At 37.5% G+C, this 21,925-nt stretch overlaps 1 protein-coding gene across 1 annotated transcript; it reads right to left on the bottom strand.

Annotated features, from left to right (window-relative positions):
- Positions 1–3,364: 3,364 nt before the first annotated feature.
- LOC127797868 (transcription factor TCP18-like) lies at positions 3,365–4,558 on the bottom strand. Its single transcript, XM_052331049.1, has one exon. It carries the CDS (start codon positions 4,410–4,412, stop codon positions 3,384–3,386), a length of 1,029 nt encoding a protein of 342 aa, XP_052187009.1. The 5' UTR covers positions 4,413–4,558; the 3' UTR covers positions 3,365–3,383.
- Positions 4,559–21,925: the final 17,367 nt, after the last annotated feature.

A 21,925-nucleotide genomic window follows, 5' to 3' on the forward strand; every position in this document is an offset into this window, starting at 1 on the left:
GTCAAATAAGTAGGGTCCCTGAATAATAGCATTGCAACTCTATAAATATATATATATATATATATATATGCTACATGGCTCAAAAACAAAACAACACAAGTACTGTACTTAAATGTCACCAGATGATGTAATTGTTTTTCAGCTTGGGAGTAGGATAAAAGTTATAGAATGCGACTGTACGTAGTCCATAATAACATGTCCTCCAAGTAAACAAATAATAACAACTTTCTCCATTAGGTCTCAGAAAGTCATTAGGAACATGGAAATAAAGTAAAAAATAATATATAAGTCTATATCATGTACATTAATATAGGAATACGTTCATAAATGATACTACCCACCTCATAAGTTTACACCTCTATAGTTGGATACTCATATTTAGATTTTGCTTAGATGTCTTGATAACAAAAAGTCCACATTTGGGTATTTGTTTTTATTAGTAGAAGGAGCAGTATCTTGGAAGAGTGTGAAACAATCTATCATTGTTGCATCAATCATAAAGACAGAGTTTGTGGCATGTTTACAACTAAAGTTATTTAAAGATGTGTTCGTAGAATGGGTCTTGTTTGTAATGATGATTAATATTTGTGACGACGATTAATATTTGTGACGACACTCTAAGCTCTATGATGTGTTTTTGACATACATTACGTATTTTTCCTATTTCTCATGTTTATGTACATATTGTTTTCAAATAAACAAGAAAGTCTTTACCGACATTATTGTGAACCATTATGGAATATTTATGATGAGTTGTGATGTTGTGATATATGAAAAGAAGTGTACTACATTAAATAGCACATGACCACCATACCTCACACTAATCAATTTGTTATGTTATAATATTATGTCATCAATCATTATCTCAAATGCATTAATAATTTTTAGCCAAGTGGGAGAATGTGAAATGAATTACTGTTGTGTGGCCCAATTAGTGGGATAATGGGATAGTGGATGGCGACAGTTATCTTGATGGGAAATCACCTAAAACCAGTGGCGAAGCCATCTATAGCCAAGGGTGAGCCCTGGATTTTTTAAGAAAAATTCTATTACATATAATAATTTAATTTTTTAAATTTTTTTTAATGCCCACCCTTGATTTTTAAAAAATTCTGAATTTTGGATATGCTGGTCAATGAAAATAAGGGTATCGGGTGGTTGTCTCTGATTGCTAGAAACCACCGACCACGGTGGCCGGTGGCGACTGCTAGTGCGTTTATGCCATTGGGTTTGGCCAGAAGTTTAACCTCGGACCTACGAAATTTGGTTGTTAGATTTTACTAATTTTTTGGTATATTGGTGAATGGAAATAAGAGTGTTGGGTACCTTTGATCGCTGAAAATCACACACCATGGTAGCTAATGGTGACTGCCAATGCATTTTTCAGTATTGGCCGAAAATTAAAAATAAGATATATGGATATCTGAGCCACTTTTTGGGGGGGGTATGTTAAATCTCCCTTGGCCGTTTCTTTAACTGTGTTTTAATTACAGGGATTATTTTTTTTTTCATTTTCTGTTACATTTTTGTCAATTACATATTTAAAACTATGGCAGCAAATATGTTTTCTGTTATAAAACTTGTCAAGACTCGACTACCTAATTGAATTGGAGATCAATGATTAAACGACAATCTGTCATGAAGTTTATCAAAACTCGGATACGCATTCGAATTAGAAATTAATGATCGAACAATAATTTAGTTGTGTAGATTAGAAAATAGATATTTAATAAAATTGATAATAATATTATTATGCGGCATTACTAAAAATATGAAAATGCGTCGATTGTATAATTTATTGATATATTTTTTTAATATTATATTATTTTAAAATTTTTATACTATTTAATTTTTGCCCACCTGCCTAAAATTTCTGACTCTGCCCCTGTCTACAACCGCTACATTAAGTAATTATCGAACCTCTCTCTGTATAAATTGACAAAAAACCAACAAAAGAAATCCATCCTAACGATTTTCGTAACTAAGGTCAGGAGACGAAAACTGGTGAATTAAATTCGGATTACGTTCTAAGAAGATTAGGACATCTTCATCATCAATCAAATGGATTTTTACCATCCTGTTTAACATGCATTTCAAATTACGATAATAACTTGAATTTTGTGTATACTTTGAAATCATGTCAATTTTACGATCCTATTTATGTGTTTAAGTGATTATGAAACACACAAATTATAATTACACTAAATGCCCACAACCATTATCAAAGTATACGCAAAGTTCAAGTTGAACAGAGATGATATATATGCAATGGAGATGCAAATGGATTTTTACATGTTAAAGTCAGTAAGCAGAAATTGGTTATGTCGAAGCATCAGTCACCGATTTCCAACGCTAGTGGATAGTCCCTGTAAATTTAGCATTCGATATTTAGACATCATTCATATTCTAGTTTAGTTTGAGTACTATAATATGTATCCGTTTAAATCTTGTTCAGCTGTTCCATAAAGCAGAAGCATGTTTTTGTGATCAGCTGTCTAATACCCAGAAGATGGGGATTCGCCATTAAACAGAACTATTAATTATTACTACTCACATGCAACCCTAATCAGCAAACTGCAGAAGATATAAAACAAAAACATGTAGTGCAGTTCTTCATTATCTTGCCTACTGATGAAGATACAATCCCTTTCGGGCAAGCTAAGTCTTCTTTGATTCAATTTAAGTAGCTGGGAGTACTGTATTTATTGATCCATTTTGATCGTCCATAATCTCTTCCATTCTGTTGTGTTCAGAGCCGAATCTACTTGAGAGCTTGCCCAATTCTTTCCAGGTATATATTCTGATTTTGTAGGGAGTTAGCCTTTACTTTTAATTTTCGCATCCATCCAGCTTCATATATCTCCAAATTACACATAGGAATTGGGACTTCCAGTATTCCTATATACAGATCGTTAGATCGTTCGTTGTTCTTTCTTCAAATGTTTGGTCCACAGCGTTTTCTTCCAACGCTGCTCTTCTCCATTGATCAGATCCTCCCCTTTAAACCCAATAACTCAGTTTCTGTGGAATGATGAAATTCTTCAAGTCAGGTTCTTGAGTCTTTTAAATTCATTTGTATGGTTTTTCTAATCTTACAACAACTTGATGATCTCTTAATTTTTTTCAAGTTAGCTCTATTACTAATTAACATATATAGTCATTGCAATACTATCCCATACAAAGTATTACTAGAAGATAAGGTTTTTTACCAAACCAAAAGAAGGAAAGATAAGGGTTTTTTTTTTCCTGCTAATCCCAGGTTACAAGAAATTAACATCTAAGGATAGGAGCCATGACATCGCTGAGCCTCATCATTTACTAAAGTCTAATTAAACTATTTGTGAAACTTAAAGACACATGAGAGAACTGAGGACCGTGATTAATTAACATTGCCATCCAGAGTCCTGCCAAGAGAAATGTTGTCCTCTAAACTGAGACTGAAAACAAATATCAGAGGCGGAGATAGGGTTTTGTTCATGAAAATTACCTGATAATCCTAACAAGTTTGTCATGTCCCAATTTCCAAAAATACCCAGGAAGCTGTTGGAATTAATTTCTCCATCTGAAACTGCAGGGTTTCTCTGGATATCAGAGCCTGTAATGTCCAAAAATCTTTTAGCCATGCCTGCAGTGGCTAATCGGCGAGGGCTTGGTTCTTCAACACATTCGGGTATCGGCTTCATTTGTTGAAGGCTTCTGATGATCAATTTCTCTCTTGTCCTCTCCCTTGCCCTAGCTCTTGCCTTGGCCCTGGACTCTTTTGCGTCAGGATTATATGCTGATTTTCTCGGCTTTCTGTTGTTTCGCTTACCTTTCGATGTTACAACCTTTGGGTTCTCTTCTGATGAGAAATTGTTGAACTCACCGGCATGATAACAGTAATTTGGTCGCGTCCTAGTGAGTTCTGTGATGGCGGATTTTGATTTGGAGAAGAGCCAATCTATTGTTTTGCTTGCTTTATCAAAGCCCAACATCTCCTGCAGGTCAAAGAACTTCCGGGCAATCTGAACAGACAATCTCATTCTCCGATCTCTCAGACCGCCGGCCGTGTAAATCTTGCTGTGGCGATCAGACTTTCTAGTTCTCTTTCTAGGGTTAGGGTTAAGGTTGTTTGCTCTTTTCTTTACAGCTGCCTTTCTAGCCACCTCGGCGCTCTTGTTAATGGCCTGCTGGTTTGAAGTTTCCATAATAGTCTCATTCTCATCATCAGCTATGATCTCTTTATCTTGTTGGGGCACAAAGTGATGACCCAACAGCGAATCGCTGATGTCCAGAAATGGGGAAGGAGAGTAGTGCAAAAACATCATAGGAGGCGGCTCTTCTTCTTGTCTTGTGCAAGGCATTCTGAACAAGTCAATTTCATTGCCATAGGAGAAATAGTTGTCACTACTGCAACTGCCTGAATGAAGCATAATCTTTAGTTTCAGCTGATGGCACTAATGGAATTGATACTGTTCCTTCCAAACTGGGTGTATGACAATAAGCAAGTATATGAGTTCTGGCACAAGATCAGTTGGTCCTCTTTTTACTAATTCATCACATGGCAAAGCGTACTGTTTTTTTCTTGCTGGGCCCTATCAAGAGATTGAAAAAGACGAGAGAGAGAGAGTTTCAGGCAAACAGTTTACATTGGCACCTCATGGGGGAGCAGGTGAAGAGTGATACAACAATACCCATAATTGAACAGAGAATCAATACTGGATTTGGAGCAGTAAGTAAATTTTTATTTATTTGAAGTGCATTAAGTGCTTTTCATTTATAAAAAAAAAATATGCAAATTAATTATTATAATACATTATTCTTAAATAGAAATTAACATTACATAATTTTTAGGCAGAGATTCAGAAGCAGCTGGTTTTTGAACTTAAATCACAACTCTATATATATTATAGCCCTTAATTTGTAAAGATTGTATGCAAAAAAAAAAAAAAGCATCAATATTACGGTTTAGGGTTTACATTATTTATATATGAGAAAAATAATATAGCATTGCTACTTAATTTTACAATTAAAATTTAAAATGCATTATTTGGAAGTGGGTTGTGTAGATTAACAGTTCGAATGTGGTGAGGCGGGATGCCAGCACAAACTTTGAACAGTACTGGAAGGCAATGACAATAATGCTTTTACATTTTTTTTTTTTCTTTCTGCAAGTAAAATCCATTTTAATGCTTTTACGTTAACTAGTGTATGTATGGATCTAGCCCACCCTCTCGCTATTTTTGTTGGTTATAGACATAAGAGACAAAAAAATACACCACTTAATTAGGTAAGGGAATGAACGGATTGGGTGAAAAAACACATTCATAAGGAATCATGTTAAGAGAAGTCTAAGGGAGGGATCAAAAAGACCCCATTGCGGTTAAGGGAGTCCGCATTCAAAGGGCAAAGAAAATCATCTGAAATGCTTTTGCAAAGACGACTTAATTAGTATTATAAGGAACCAAATGGAGTGGCACAACCGACAAACAAACCACAATAGTCCAATAATAGACAATGATCCCAATAAACAAACAATAAAAAAGAACTTATATAAACCCTAAAATAAATAAGTTAGGCTCAACCATTTACCATTTACCATGAAACTTAAACAAAAATAGGAAAACAAACCCATCACAATATTTACCACGCTTAAACTAATAAGTTAAAGGTCTATGGAAACCCTAGAAGAAGGGCAATTATTGAGGGGGAGTGCATTCACATTTGTCTACTTTTCCTTGTGGGAGATATACCCTCTCCCTCCGTACCCATATGCGTCTCTTTCACCTCAAAAGTTCTCTTTTCTCTCTCTCTCTCTCTCTCTCTCTCAAAGTTGTAAGCATCTCCCACCGTCCCCCTGCCCTTTCTTTCATTAGCTAGACTAGATCTTGACGTAAAACTAATTATTCAAAACTTGAGAGAAACTGGGCAATGATCTTGCGCACAGAAGCCCTGCTAGCTACTTTCTAATGTATTAAGACTAAGGTTGTCAATTCCGTTTCAGATTTTTCATTAGAATGAGATATTTTGGTATCGGAATAATTATATATATGTGTATATATATATAACACTTAATAGTTAATATATAAATAGTATATTTTCAGAAAAAGAAAAGAAATTATAATGATAGTTTCATAAGAATCATAACATCATCATAAAATTTAAATTAAAATAATAAAAAAGAAGATCACAAAATTCAAGTTGAAAATTAAAATGAAAGTACAAAGTGAAAGTGTGAAATACCTCACTACAATTCAGGTTCACATAATATGGTAAGTACTTTTGTCATAACATACACTACAAATGAATTTAAAAAATGAGTCCATACTCCACAACAAGCACTACAAATGAAACAAGAATTATTTGCCCGCATGGGCATCTCAGTTGGTCAAGAAGGGGGCACAAAGTGCTTTCCGTGGTGAATCTTAGACCAAGATCAATGATCGAGTCTTGCAAGCGACAGTGTGGGAGTACCTCTCTCTAAAGTGAGGGGGGCTCCTTGTGCGCGGTGAGCCCGAGTCTAACCACTGCGTTTGGCTGGGTCACCATGATTAAGCTCTCCCACGTTCTATCGGGCCGGGTGTGGAGGACGCCCGGGGTGAGCGATTTCACCTTTTAAACCAATGAAACAAGAATTATTTTGCTCAAATTCCAACATAAAAAATAAAGATCTTGATCACCGACAATATAAAAATAAGAAACATTACCAATAACAGTATTGATTTTTTAATACATAACAATATTATAGGTTACTTTGAGTCTTGACTCAAAATTCGTCACTACCAACAAAAAAAATAAGGATCTTGTTCTTGTGGGGGATTAAATGTAGTATTATCTCTAAAGATATTAACACCCATATAACCCCCCCAATTTTGAGTTGGAACAGGTTCATCTTCATCTTCTAAATTTAATGAAACAAACGGTGCTTCAACAGTATCCCAACTCAAATCTTTTCTATCAAGAAAGTCAAGCTCTCTTTAGAAATCCATTCATCCAACAATTCAATATTTTCAATGCTTATGGGATCCAAATACTCTTTTGTTTTACTCAAATTCCTGTAAATAAAAGATTGGACTGTTATTTCTATGATTATATTGAGAAATAAATAATATATTTTGCACAATGATCTTTTCTTTTTTTACTTTTCTCAAAGCTTGAGATTATAACGAACAAAGACTAGGTCATTCAATCTCTTATGCTCTCTATTTCGTCTTTTAGAATGAATAAATTAAAAAATGCTCCAATTCCTTCCGTATGCAGTCGCACTACAACATTGGCCAAGTACTCAGATGCAACCTTTTGAAGTTTTGAAGTGTCATTCCTAAATTGTTCCCACCATGCAACTAAAAGGAAATAAGTTAAATAACAAAAATAAGCAATTACATAATATGACTGTATCAAAATTTAGTAATAACAAATATACTATAAATAAAAATGAGCAATAAACAAAAAATATTACTTAGATTTAATTTTTCTCATTGGTGAACCACTAGGGACATACCAAAATCACCCTGTTGAATCCTTACATTCCTCAAGATGCCCACTACTAATTGTATCTTGCACATCCAAGTCAAAATCCAATCTAGTGATAGTGGTTGAGTAACCCTCGAGTCACTTCCTTTTGCTTAGTAAAGAAAGGCCTAAAGTAAATTGCAACATTAAGAAAGCAACCCGCTACATGTAATAGCCTATTACATTAATCACTACAAAAAATTGGCTTTTAGCTATAGAAAAAATACGTCGCTAAATGCCTAAAATTCCATCACCAAGTAATTAGCGACAAAATTAGCGACCGACTTTAATCCATAGCTTGAGTAGACATTGCTAAATAGGTTATAGAATCGATCACATTTTGATTTTGTTGTGTCATAAGTAAAGGCCATTAAAAGTCCAAGAGCCCAAAACAATCAATATTTTGAGCTGAGAGGCATAAATTTTCCATACACGTGCACCGGGGGGGGGGGGGGGAGGGTCCACACAAATGTGCAAACTAAATAACTTTAACATTCGATTTTATTTTTTGTAAATACAGATTATATAAATCAAAAAACAACACCAAAGCGACAACAGATAAGGCCAGGGTAAAACTTAAACCACAAAAAGTTCATGGGGAACAGAAAAGTAATCACCCTCAGGACCAAATCAAATGAAACCAAAATAAAATAAAGAAAAATATATATAATGGTTAGAAGACAAATGCCAGATACATCCAAACTGTAAAGAGCTACCCTTTAGAGCATGAGCGCAAAAGGTATTGGCACCAAACTTGAAATCACACGATCCAAACAACCATCCTCCAAGAAAACTCGCGAGCAACAAGTCCTCATGGGAAAATGACTAAGCCCTTAAGAGTCTCCAGATGTGACAAAGGGAGTGACTTTCCAAAGACGACCTGAAACAAACAGTCGCCATACGGGTCCAAACAACACACTATATCTGATGCGCTAACTAAGGAACATATTTCTCTGATCTCGATAACATCTGTTGTTGCGCTCCTTCCATATAAAATACACCATAGCATGCAACACCACTTTATTAGCCACTTATTAGGGGCTCTTTCCACTCTGTAATACCCGAGAATGGATTGAGGATATAAACGGTATTTAATGAAGGACATAAATGGAATTTGCCGAAAAATGAGACTATAGGGTACACTAACGCAGTTTTGGACGACCAAATTAGTTAGAGGAAGTACCCCGAACTCTAGATAGCCAAGGAAAATGGTATAGTACCGATGAGTGATTTAAATTATGATTTTTAGTGATGAAAGCAATTGGATCGGGAACAGTTTTCAGTACAACAAAAATACAGCTGTCGATTAGGTCATAATACCGAATTGTTATAGATGACGTCCAAAACGTTAATGGAGTATGTCAAGGACTAGTATTCTATTTATATAACAACCCTTAAGTGGTTCCAGGTTAAATCGAGTGGATTTAAGGTCAAAACGATCAATCGGGACTAAGTGCAATTTTCTAAATTTGCCCGAGGGAGGTCAAAACGTTAATTTTTTGAAAGTTTCAAGGGAGAAATGAGAAGTAATAATCTTGAGGATCTTAGTGATGGTACTAGAAAGATCAGGGGTTTGAGGACAAGGGCCAAAATGCAAAAGAAAGTTTTTAAGGGGCTAAAGTGCAATTTTTGAAAATCTGCCAAAGCATGGCAAATCTGGCCGCGGATTTGGCTAGAAAATCCAGAGATTTGGGCAGCAAATCTCATCAGGGCATGGCCAAGGACGGTCTAGGAGGCGTGGGGGAGAACTTTTGGCCAAAAATTGGCCACGTGGGGGTCGGTTTTAGCCTATAAATAGCCAAGGGTTTTGGCCGAATTTGGAGCATCAAATTGCTCGGTTTTGAGGGCGAATCGAGGGAAGCCAATAGGGGGTTTTGATCCTTAAGGTGAGGGGAGAATTTCTGGTAAGTTTGGTGAATTTTTGAGGTGTTTTGAGGGTATTTCGAGGGCTGATTGGAAAAGAGAGGCGGATCGCCGCGCCGCGCCTGTAAATGCCTAATCGGAGGCTTTTTCAGGTGGCCTTTCAGCCTGAAACCGGTGGCATCAGGATCGAATTGAGATGGGCTTTCGATCAGTGTAGGAAAATCTAGCATCGGAGCATCGCCGGCTACCGGAAAAAGGAAGAAGATGACCAGCGCGTGACTGTCACGCGCCAACCAAACCCTCCAACCCACTCGCTCGCACGTGGGGGCGCGTGCCACATAGGTAATTTCTGATTTTTTTTTCCAAAATTCTTAGAAAATTATTTTATGTATATTTATGTAAAAATATTTGAGAAAATAGTTGTGTAGATAATTATTTTGGATTATTAGTGATAAAAATAGGAGAAAATGAGAAAATGTGTGAAAAATTAAGTAAAAAATTATATTTTATGGTTATTGGATGATTAGGGTACCTTGCGGCTTAAGGTGAGGTGACTCGTGCAAAGTTCGAGGTGGGCACGCAAATCGAGGCGTACCGCGCTTTTCAAGAAGAATTTGAATTGCTCCTAAAGGTGAGTGGTTCTACCAGAAAAAACTTGTTTGTGGCATGTGAATGGTTTATTGTGAGTGTTCATCTCCATGGCTAGGTTCATTGATGGTTTTACAAATGATTATTTACTCCTGGATTAAATTTCGTATAGTAAATTGTATACATTGAGATGTTGATTTTATGTCATGCATGTTATGATTTTCGGCATTGGCATGTTATGTGTTGTCCATGTGGGACGTGGGTTGTAATCCTGTGACGTAGCCCTCGAGTGGCAGCACTCAGGATACATGCCAAGGATTAATGCTATGTGACCCACTTGGGACGGGGGCTGAGATGGATTTCACTCTACGATACTCAAGTGGCGGGGCTGAGAGTGGACACCACCCCGGTTGTTGGCTCAAGTGGCGGGGCTGAGAGTGGACACCACCCCAGGTTCCTTTGAGCAATAGCATTAATACCGAGGTGTCGTCGATTCCGGGTATAGTGCTGATGTGATACTCTTGGGGCTAGGGTTGCGTTGGATTTTGGAATTGCTTTTGAGTAGGAGCGTAATGCCTAACAATGACAATGGGGTGATTCCTGAGTTCATATGTCGAGGTTGTCCCTCTTAAGCAGGATTGGTTTGCCAATGGGTCGATGTGGTCATGTCGCCTTTAGAGAGATTGCAGTTTCCCCAATTAAGGCTAAATGCTGTGTGGGATTCTCTTAGGTTGGGGTATGTCATGATTTGTCGGATTTATATATGATTTTGCATATATTCATGAAAATGTTTTTGAACTCTCACTTAGATGATTCAGCATCTAACTTGGACTATGTCCCTGGAATATTCAAACATTCCAAGTGAAAGCAGTGGCGCCAAGGGAAAGGATGTCATCGAGATGTAGCTGCCATGTTTAGTTTTCGTAGGTTTTTGTCTATAATTACGATGTTTAGAGGTTATGTAATATTTTGATATTTTCATGTAAAACATCGATGTGGTTATTTAATTGTAAAAGGAATTTGTCAGTTATATATCATCGAGGTTTCGATCTTGCTTCCGCTGATGTGATTGATAATACCTGTCTTAGTCTATGAATTTTTTAAATTTTGATATGCTAAGAAGGTATAATTGGGATTGTCGAGAAATGATTATGATGAGGGTATGTATATCGAGAGACTTATGTTGTGTGTATGATGTTGGAAAAAAAAAATATTCCCGAAATCTCGAGGTAATGCTCGTTTTGGGAAGACGGGGTGTTACACACTCCATCTAGTAGCTGCCCAAAGAACACCTATTAGGGGTCATATCCCATCGATGCTATGGCCAACTGAATTTCTTGGATTTGCAAAACAAAGACAGCATTTCTCGAGAAAACGAGCACTAGAAAAAAAAAGGCAATGACTTTCCACATACATCAGTCCTACAAAGAAAGCATCTATTTGAGAAACACAAAAACAAGTTAATACGATCAAGTGTAGATAACCGCTCTCGAATCTCCAACCAGTGGATAAACATATGGGCTGGAGTACCCGTTGAATACCAAACTAGTCTATACCAGGGGACTCGAGGGCACTAAGCTTGGAAGTCCTGGAAAGCTTCCCTGACAAAAAAGGTCCATTCGATGCTGAGAGCCAATATGGCTCATCTCTATGCTCAACTCTAGGAAGATAGGGGAGATGGCTATGAATTAGATCATAGTTTGTAGAAGATGAAGTATCCAGCCAAATCCAAGAGCCATTTTCAATAAAATCCGATACCTTAGCTTAAATTGGAATACCCAATTACCGAGGCAATTGGCAAGAAAAACGATCGATGAGAATACCTAACTGGTGCCACTAATCATGCCAAAGGAACGTACTACGATCATCCCCAATCCTCCATCCTAATCGGGTCCTCATAACATCTTTTAGCCTGAGTAACTTTCTCCAATACCATGGGTAAGCATATAGTGTCTTAAGAAACCAAAAACATGTCCCTTTAATCCGATATGAATGCACCTATTTAATCCAAATGGACTCCATATTACCTGAGAGCAATTGCCAGATTAACTTGGTAACCAAGGCTTGATTCCAAATATAAAGCGGCTTTAAACCCAGACCAACTTGCTCTTTGAGGCAACAAATCTCTCACAACGCCACCTTCGCTTTATTAGAATCTGTCTCATTACCACTCCGTAAGAATTTCTGATTAACTACTCTATCTCTCAAAGCACGCACTTAGGCAGGATAAACACGGATGCCCAGTAAACATAGATGGTAGATAAAACAAAATGCACCAAAATGCCCAGTAAACAAAATGCACCAATTGCCACGTGTCGTGTCATCATTCCATCCATGAGCATCCAATTAAAATATGCCACGTGTTCCTAGAGATTTGTGCCTCCACATGTTTAATTATATTTTCAAGATTCCCCATCATGACATCCCACATGGTAAATTACATTTTCTACATTTCCCATCATTACAACTATATCCCACACGGTTAATTGCATTTTCCACATTTCTCATCATTACACTTCAAATCCTATCTCCAAGTGGCCAATGAATGCTTGCCACATGTCCTTAGGGATAAGGTTTGGAGACTTTTGCAAACTTGAAAGTTAAGTAAGCTTTTCCTTAGCCAATCATGCAATGCCACCTCAAAGGGTCATTATGAGTCATCATGTGACCTTATCTTATCTTCCAAGTGGTCAATGGTTGATTGTCATGTGTAATTGAAGATAAGGTTTCATCATTTCTCCCATGTGCATCCAACCCAAATGCACCACGCGTCTCTTAATTGAATTTAATAGAGTTTGGAATCCAAAGCTCCATTTGATTTGAATTTGAAATCCATGATACCTTGAAGAGATATTTTTAAGGTTTTAAGAACTACACCTTGGCCCAAACTTTTCGAATAATTTGCACTTAGACCCTTGCAACTTGGTCCCCGGGTCATTTTTAATTGCACTTTTTGGTCCTTGAAAAGTGGATAAATTACACTTAGCACCCCAAGATTTTAGGTAAATTACACTTTTACCCAAACTTCAGTATTTACGATTTTGCCACTGGTTCAGAAACTGAACCTTTGCCTCGAGGCTTCTATAATCCCATGAAAGGACCTATTTTCCCAAGTATTAGAACCTAATAACCTCATATATTACATCATATTTGAGTTGAAAATCTGGGATGTTACATCCCCCCCTCTTAAAAATAAATTTCGTCCTCAAAATTCCACCTCATTCTTCAAGATTATGGTGTCCCCAAAACACCTTCCTCAAGAGATATCATCTCACTCCTCAAGACTCACATTAGGATGGACAATGCACTCAATTTGGTGTGACTTATCCAACATGGTTGCCCCAACTTTAGGCCTTAGGCTCCTGAATTAAACTTAGAAATCAAAGGATTTCATTAAAAAAACGGCGTCAGTGTTTTTGACCCATTCCCAATTGACTCCCTTCATAAGTCTTATCACGAACACTACTATTATTGGGAATCCTTTTCCGAATAGATTGTCAATCTAAAAAGCTTTCAACCATCTACAGACAGTTAGGGATCAAATCACAGAGCTCCGGTCCTTTGGGACTTGGATTCTAGTCCCAACATAACAGCCACGGTGCTGCCCAAACTTTGGCATCTGACCGTCTCCGTAGTCCACTAAGTAGCTCTAACTCATGGGTCTCACACCCTTACTGAGAGCCAGCCCATAAGCCCCACCGGTAATTAGTCATGAGCCCATCATTAGTCCTCTGCCTTAGTCCTTAGGCTCAGATCCGCTGTTACAGGCCACACACCCATGGTGCTATTGTTAGGCTAGAGCCTCCTACCCCGTCTCCGAGAGTTGTAATTGACCCAACTCCTGTCACTTCTAATACTTCTTTCAGTACCAGCCCAAATCTCCAAATCATGAGTAACACAACACTACTCATAATTTCCCTTCTACTGGAACCCATGCTCCCAAATGTACTAGAGTGTATCTACTACCGCATCATCCAATATTTTAACAAGGCAAGATTCAAGATAATCAAACCAGAGCCAACTGCTTATAACTATTGGGATGTACAACTGTCTACATACTAAACCGAAGGACAGGTCGGTAACTAGAGTAAAATTTCCCTTCCCTAAAGGTCAAGTATGGGAACCACAATCCCATTGCTTGCTATTACGAGAAAACACATTTCCTAAGCAAGCTCACAACACACCACATACCTATTTCGGGGAAACATACCACTCACAGTTACGACCTACTCGACCTATGTATGCAACCACAGTTTCATCACCCTCATCACCCACAAAATTTCGAATCTCTAAGCCCACACAACATATCGTGTAGTAGTCACTCTCTTGGTACCTAAGTCTTTTCCTTCAGATCAATGACTTAAACCCATGATCCCAAGCTTTCTTTCATTTTCTCTCACAAAGGAAAATACTTAACTTTTAAATGTTCTTTAAATCATACCCACTCTATATTCAGCGTACCTTGCTTTTCGCGATCTGACAAAATTCTTATCATTGCTTTCCACCAATAGCCCGCTTCGTCAAAAGCATAAAGTGGAACAAATGATCTTTTCCTTTTCACTTGGTTACCGCTTTCAATTTTGCATTGCCTCTATCCTTGAAGGACTCACGGCTAACCTATTTCTCATAACTTAGAAAATTTACCTGCAGCGCCTTATAAGACAATTCTCAAGTATTGCTCGATTTCCCTGCAGGCTAAGTAAATCAAAATATACTCAACCAATACAGTCATAAACCAATCCTACTTTGGTTTTCAACATCCAAGGTATCGAATCCATAAAGGCTACTGCTTATCCCAATTGCTATCATCAGATACCCATAATAATCTGTAACAAAATCTAAGGCAACCTTACTATATCCTCCTCTTTAATTCTCAATGAGTATATCATTCCCATATTCCAAATTTCTATAAACAATTTAGACAATAGAATAGTCTCTTAAGCATTTATTATCTAAAATCCTCAAGATCTTAAATCCATCGAACACCTGCAAAATAACCATATAGCAAAATGGTCTCCCAAGCATGTAGCTTCCAAATTCCTCTGGACTTTGGATCTACCAATTTCTCATACCAAGTCCCATCTTGTAAAACAATTAGGCATCTCCCAAATGATTATTGCCTAGAATCCTCGAGATTCCAAATTTATCAACTCTTGCAAACTAACTATTAGTACGAGACTCTAATGAACCATATAAGGGAATACTTCCAAATGCAATTAGTTTCTCGAGACCTCAAATCCGTCAATTTCCTACAAACAGTTGTTGATAAGAAATTCTAATAATCCTCAAATAAAAGTACTTACTCATTGGACTTTACCATAGTCATTGAAACAACATCAAATTCCATGTAACCCGTCCTGTCACCAAAGCCCAAATATTTAGTAACATCAATTAAAACATCTCATCTTACTATTTTACCTTCTAGGATCCTCAAAACAACCATATAATCTATCATGTCACCAAGGAACCCTAAAGTTAGTACCATCAGGTGTATCTTTTGAATCCCTAAATTTATGCAGAAAATAAAATAATCTTCCAAAGAAACCCCCAAAATCCTCAAATTGACATAGTGTCTTCATGACCTTGACTCCATACACTCCTCAAGTTTCAAGAATTCTCATAAATAATTTGTCTTACAAAATAACCTCTCGAAATCCTCGAGACCTAGGTTCACCAGGTTTTCGCAAAATATTTGTTAATAAAAATTTCTCATCTCCCAAAATGATCAAACGATCTCCTTAGCACCCAATAGACCTCAAATAAACTCCCATATAAAGGGTTCTATCTTCCTTCAATAATTTAATTAGTCCTTCCCAAGATTTTCCAAATAACTAAATGCTTACTCGCGTCTTGTCCAATTTACGTACTCACCGGATCTTGCTGTCCTTAACAGGGATAACCTCAAACAATGAGTAGCCTATCCTGTCATCAAAACTCAAAGATCAGTAACAGGAGAACATCATACAATGCTATTTACATTTACCCGCATTTATACACGTATATAGACTCCTCATTTCACTATTTTCTCCATCCAAGTACGTTTACATACAATCCTTTATCTCAAAAACCAAAAATTATTATTCCTTGGTTTCGAATTCTATTCCTGCCATAGATCAAAACATCCTCAAAGTTAGTCAACTCAAATCTAAATCAAAACCATAAAATCTCCACAACCCAAAATATCCTCTAGATTAATCATTCATACTTAAAAACCATAGATTCTAGCTCTGATACCAACTGTAATGCCCCACTTTTCCAAATACACAATGATATCAAATATAAGTTAACATCACCTACGGGCGTTATGGAAACCCTTACCAACGGAAGCATTGGATCGAACCTACAAGCTTAACCAAAGCTAAATAAAGAGGGTTTCCACTAGATTTCCATTACAAGTACAAGAAATGTATACAACCTTCAATACTCCAAAAAAACACAACACTTGACTACAGGTACAATTGTAGGACACCCACACACACACTTCTTATAACCTTGAGTATCCTAGCTGTTATTCACAATGCATCATTCGAAGACTTCCAAAATCCAACAAACAACCCTTACCATGTTCATAATACATAGTAACCCCGACTTACACCCTTAACAACATAAAAGGTAAATCTAAGCCTTACATAACCCTTGTTTATACAATTGCGATACACAAGTCTCAAATAAATCCAAAGGTTACATAAGATCCATAGCACATGAACAACATGGAGTTAAACTAAACATCGGCCTCCTCGTAGTCTTTTCTCCTGTTTGTCTCCAGGGTACCTGGCATGCTAATATACCTGGGACGTTGAATGTCCCAAGGGTATCAAACACCTAAGTTAGATAATGACATCTAAGTGAGTGACTCAGAAAATGAGAGTACATGCGTGCAAATGCAATAATGCGATTATGAAATCCACCCCTGTGGTAGCAATGCCAAGGTGTTGCAATCACCCCCGCGGTCATCATAGTCACTCCTTGGCTCATCGCAAGAGCACGAGTTCTTCCATGATGTCCCAACAACTAGCCATAGTCACCAACACAAACATGATATATGACAAAGCAGAAGGAATATGCATAGCCAAGGAAAAATATGACATGTAAGCCACGAAGGCATGATATGCAATCCATCATCCATACACAAGTGAAGCAACAAATGCTCAAAGTGTCACAAAACATGCAGGAATCACTCACCTTGATCAGTTACCTTAGGAAGCACGATTTACAACGAGCGGGATGGGTTTTCTTGCAGTTTTTCCTACTGCTTGGCACGAACTTCGAGAAAGACCCAAAAATTCTGTTAAGGCTCATTCTCCCTCGACTTTCTCCTTTCTTTTCGACAGCGTTTGCTCTCTCAAACTCCCTTTATTTTTCTCCTTTCTCAGTGCCCAAAATGAATAACCCCAAAGCCCTTATTTATAGGAAACTTCGGCGAACCAAATCGGGCCATGTGTCGCGTCATCATTCCATCCATGAGCATCCAATTAAAATATGCCACGTGTTCCTAGAGATTTGTGCCTCCACATGTTTAATTATATTTTCAAGATTCCCCATCATTATATCCCACATGGTAAATTACATTTTCTACATTTCCCATCATTACAACTATATCCCACACGGTTAATTGCATTTTCCACATTTCTCATCATTACACTTCAAATCCTATCTCCAAGTGGCCAATGAATGCTTGCCACATGACCTTAGGGATAAGGTTTGGAGACTTTTGCAAACTTGGAAGTTAAGTAACTTTTCCTTAGCCAATCATGCAATGCCACCTCAAAAGGTCATTATGAGTCATCATGTGACCTTATCTTATCTTCCAAGTGGTCAATGGTTGATTGTCATGTGTAATTGAAGATAAGGTTTCATCATTTCTCCCATGTGCATCCAACCCAAATGCACCACTCGTCTCTTAATTGAATTTAATAGAGTTTGGAATCCAAAGCTCCATTTGATTTGAATTTGAAATCCATGATACCTTGAAGAGATAATTTTAAGGTTTCAAGAACTACACATTGGCCCAAACATTTCGGATAATTTGCACTTAGACCCTTGCAACTTGGTCCCCGGGCCATTTTAATTGCACTTTTTGGTCCCTAAAAAATGGATAAATTACACTCAGCACCCCCAAGATTTTAGGTAAATTAAACTTTTACCCGAACTTCAGTATTTACAATTTTACCACTGATTCAGAAACTGAACCTTTGCCTCAAGGCTTTTATAATCCCTTGAAAGGACCTGTTTCCCTAAGTATTAGAACCTAATAACCTTAGGTATTACATCATATTTGAGTTGAAAATCTGGGATGTTACAGTACCCACGAGGATTGGCTAATGATTTCTACTTTAACCACATTTAACTTTAACAAAACACACACAATTAGATGCTATAAATAGTTGGTTTTATAATAATAATAACTAAATTACTATTAGAAAAAAAAACACAAACACAACTACTTTGGTTTTGGAACTCAAAAGTTGAAGGTACTAGGGTTCATGAATCCACCATCGCTCTTGATATGGTTTAATCTTGCACTACTCGAGTTTGCTAGTTCTTGCATTGAGTTGAAAATCGATGATCCTATAACAACCAAAAGCCTCTCTCGATGGTTAATCAATTCTATGCATATATATGAGATTAATTATCTCTAATCAACCTACGAATATATAAACATGCACTTACCCTTAGTGATCATCTCGATACGATTTCACAAAGCATAACGGTATCTCTGCCTATTGTCGGACCTTATGTTGTTTATTACCATGTGCTAATTCGTATTAAATCTCTCAAAAGCAATATGAATCACAAACACGTTTTCATGGTGATCAAGCATCAAATGGAATAAGAGTATAATAAACAATCAACCCAAGATACAAGATTACATCAAAAATTAAATAATTTGAATTAAACCAACAATGAATGAGGTTTCATCATTCACCCTAGTTATAAAACACCAAGCCTAACAAGATTTCAATCAATGATATAACAATAAAAACAAAATTCATGATCTTGAATACAAGAAAGAACATTAAAAAAAAAAAAATACAACCAAAAAATTGAGTTCTTCAAGGTCTCCTTCTTTCTTCTTCGACTTTTCTTTGTCTCCGTCCAAAAAACCTTCCTCAAATCCTCCAAGAATCAGTCTTTATATAGTGTTTTTTAGGTTTTTAGAGTCATGCACCTTAAAGGAGTCCATCCCCATTTGATTTGGAAGGACGGGCTCAGAATAGCCTTTTCGCAAAGCTTTGAGCCCTACTGCGGTCCTTCTGCGGAATGCATTTCGCGACAGGACCGTGAGCTCCAGCAAGGATGCCTAATCGCGGTTCAACCGCGGAATGCATTTCGCGTTAGGACTGTGAGCTCCATTAACTTCCTTCCACAGCAATCCTACTATGGAATGCATACCACGTTAAAACCGTGAGCTCTAACAACTTGGCCTCTCAACTCTACAACTTCTATACTTTCATCTCGCCACTTTGTGACTTCCTCAACATCGACTTCAAATAGATGTCCATCCATGCCTTCCATGTCGGGTTCAGCTCCAATCATGCACTAAAATAATCATTTTTGCTCCAAATATCTTCAAATGAGTTTATCACATACATAACCACATATAGAACCAAATTAAGTAGAAATTATGTCCATTAAATGAATAAAAGTTAAGTTTATAAGCCAAAATAAGTGTATAAAAGACACTTATCAATACTATGGCTCACAATACCATGCAAGACCTGCATTACAAGAATGAAAAGATAAGGGGAAAGAGGATCCCATTGTCTAAGGCCTCGACCCTCGGAAAAAACCCGTCTAACTACCAATTAATCTTAATTGAATATTGAGGAGTCATAACGCACTTATGGAACCAGGTATAAAATTGCGAAGGGAAATCCATTAACCTAAGAACCATTAAAAGGAAATCCCATTCCACTGTATCATACGCTTTAGCTAAATCCACCTTCATCGCACAACGAGGAGCCCCTTATGCAGATGACATTGACAAACTAACTCTTGGGCCAGCAGAACATCATCTCCAATAGACCGCCTTGGCACGAAAGCCACCTGAGCCTCATTAACTAAGCCAAAAAGCACCAGCTTAATTCTATTGGTCAGAATCTTGGTAATGACTGTATACAAGACATTACAATAAAAGATAGGATGAAACTACGATGGCAATTCAGGGTGAGGGACCATGGGAATGAGACTGATGATAGTCGCATTCATTTGCTTCAATAGAAGACCCGTGCCAAAAAAAACCACGAATCACCTCCACCATATCGGGGCCTCCACCATATCCGGCCTGGGGACTTTGTCATCCCCCATACTAAAGAGGGCTCTCTTAACTTCTTTAGTTGAAATCTCGGTGTTAATCCCACCCCATTAGTCTTGAGACATGAGCCTCTCAATAAAAGGGGCAACATCCTCAAGGTGCAAAGGAGCTGAACTCGTACTTTGACCTAGAAGATTCTGGAAATAAGAAACTATAATACTCGCAACCTCCTCTTTGGAATCTGTATCTGTGCCATCCTCTCTTTGGAGGCTGATGATGCGGTGCTGATTCCTTCGAGTCTGCATAAACTGGAAGAAATAACAGGTATAACGATCCCCTTTCGTAGACCACTTGATCCTAGCACGGAGGCAAAAAAAATCATATTCTTGCGTAAGGCCTGTCATATATTCCTTAGTTAATTTAAGTTCTTGTTAGTTGAGAATAGGGTTCTGGGGGTTATCATGCACAGCTTGCTGAAGGCTACGTAATCTATCACGAAGATCCAAGACGTTATCTGAGACATGACCACTAGAACGATTGAGGGTCTTCATTGCATCTTTAACCACTTTTATCTTATTCACTACCCTAAACATAAAACCCCCATTCGCCTGGATGCTCCAGCTAGCAGCCAACTTATCCAAAAAGAGAGGATGATTTGTAAGATGATTCATAAACCTAAAAGGACTCCCAAAATTATGAAGATTTCCTAATAAGAATACCACCATGGCGCTATGATCAGAAATCCCTGGTTGCAAGAAAGTAGCCTTGCTCTCTGAATATCGAGCAAGCCAGTCATCATTAACCAGGGCTCTATCTAATTTTCTAAAAACACAAGCCTCCCTGGACCTCTTATTGTTCCAGGTCAATTTTGGCCCACTGAAGACCAAATCTTGAATTGAAACAAAGGAAATAAAATCATTAAATCTATGCATCCCCAAAGACGTATAGGTGTTACCACCTCTCATCTAATAGTTGTTGCAATATACATTGAAATCACCTAAGATGAGCCAAGGATCATTGACTATCAACATCCTTACTCCCCTAAGAGAGTTCCACAAACAAGGTTGATCCATTTCCTAATTTCTAACATAAATGTAAGAAAGGAAAAATGGAGTGCTAATCCCTAGACCCATAACTCTCACATGAAAGAACTGCTCAGATCTGTTCAGGAGAACCAGGTTAATAATAGACAGATCATAACCTATCCAAATACTGCCCAATTCACAGATGTTATAATTTAATTCCCAATTCCGGAAAGGCAAAATAAGATGGGAAATCTCCCCATCCCACCTTTCATGAACACGTGTCTCTAAAATGGCCACAATAGACACTTTATAATTGGAAATAAGCGACCTCATCTCCCACTGCTTAGGGGCCTGATTTAGCCCCCTCAGGTTCCAAGTAGCGATCTGCATCATTAATTTCTCTAGGGGATTGGGTCCAAGATCATTGATCCTCTATGTTTTTCCTCACTCTTATTCTTCTTATTCCTCTCCCTTTTCGCTTTAGCTTTGGTCCTAGTCGAGACTTCTTCTAAACTTGTACTCATCACCCTATCGAATTCCGAATCATCCCTCTCATTTCCTTTCATGATTATAAGAAACCTCATGATCCCCTCTGTCCTTGTTATCATTCTCTTCAATATTTAGATCCTCCAACTGCATAGGAAAGTGGGTATTTTGATCCATTTTTGATAAAGGAAAAAATCTATTAGAAATTATCGCATCA

The sequence above is a fragment of the Diospyros lotus genome, chromosome 3 (genome assembly GCF_014633365.1).
Source record: "Diospyros lotus cultivar Yz01 chromosome 3, ASM1463336v1, whole genome shotgun sequence".
NCBI lineage: Eukaryota > Viridiplantae > Streptophyta > Magnoliopsida > Ericales > Ebenaceae > Diospyros > Diospyros lotus.

Excerpts from the sequence above, each read along its gene's own strand:
- LOC127797868 (XM_052331049.1), bottom strand. The coding sequence starts at position 4,412 with ATGCTTCATTCAGGCAGTTGCAGTAGTGACAACTATTTCTCCTATGGC.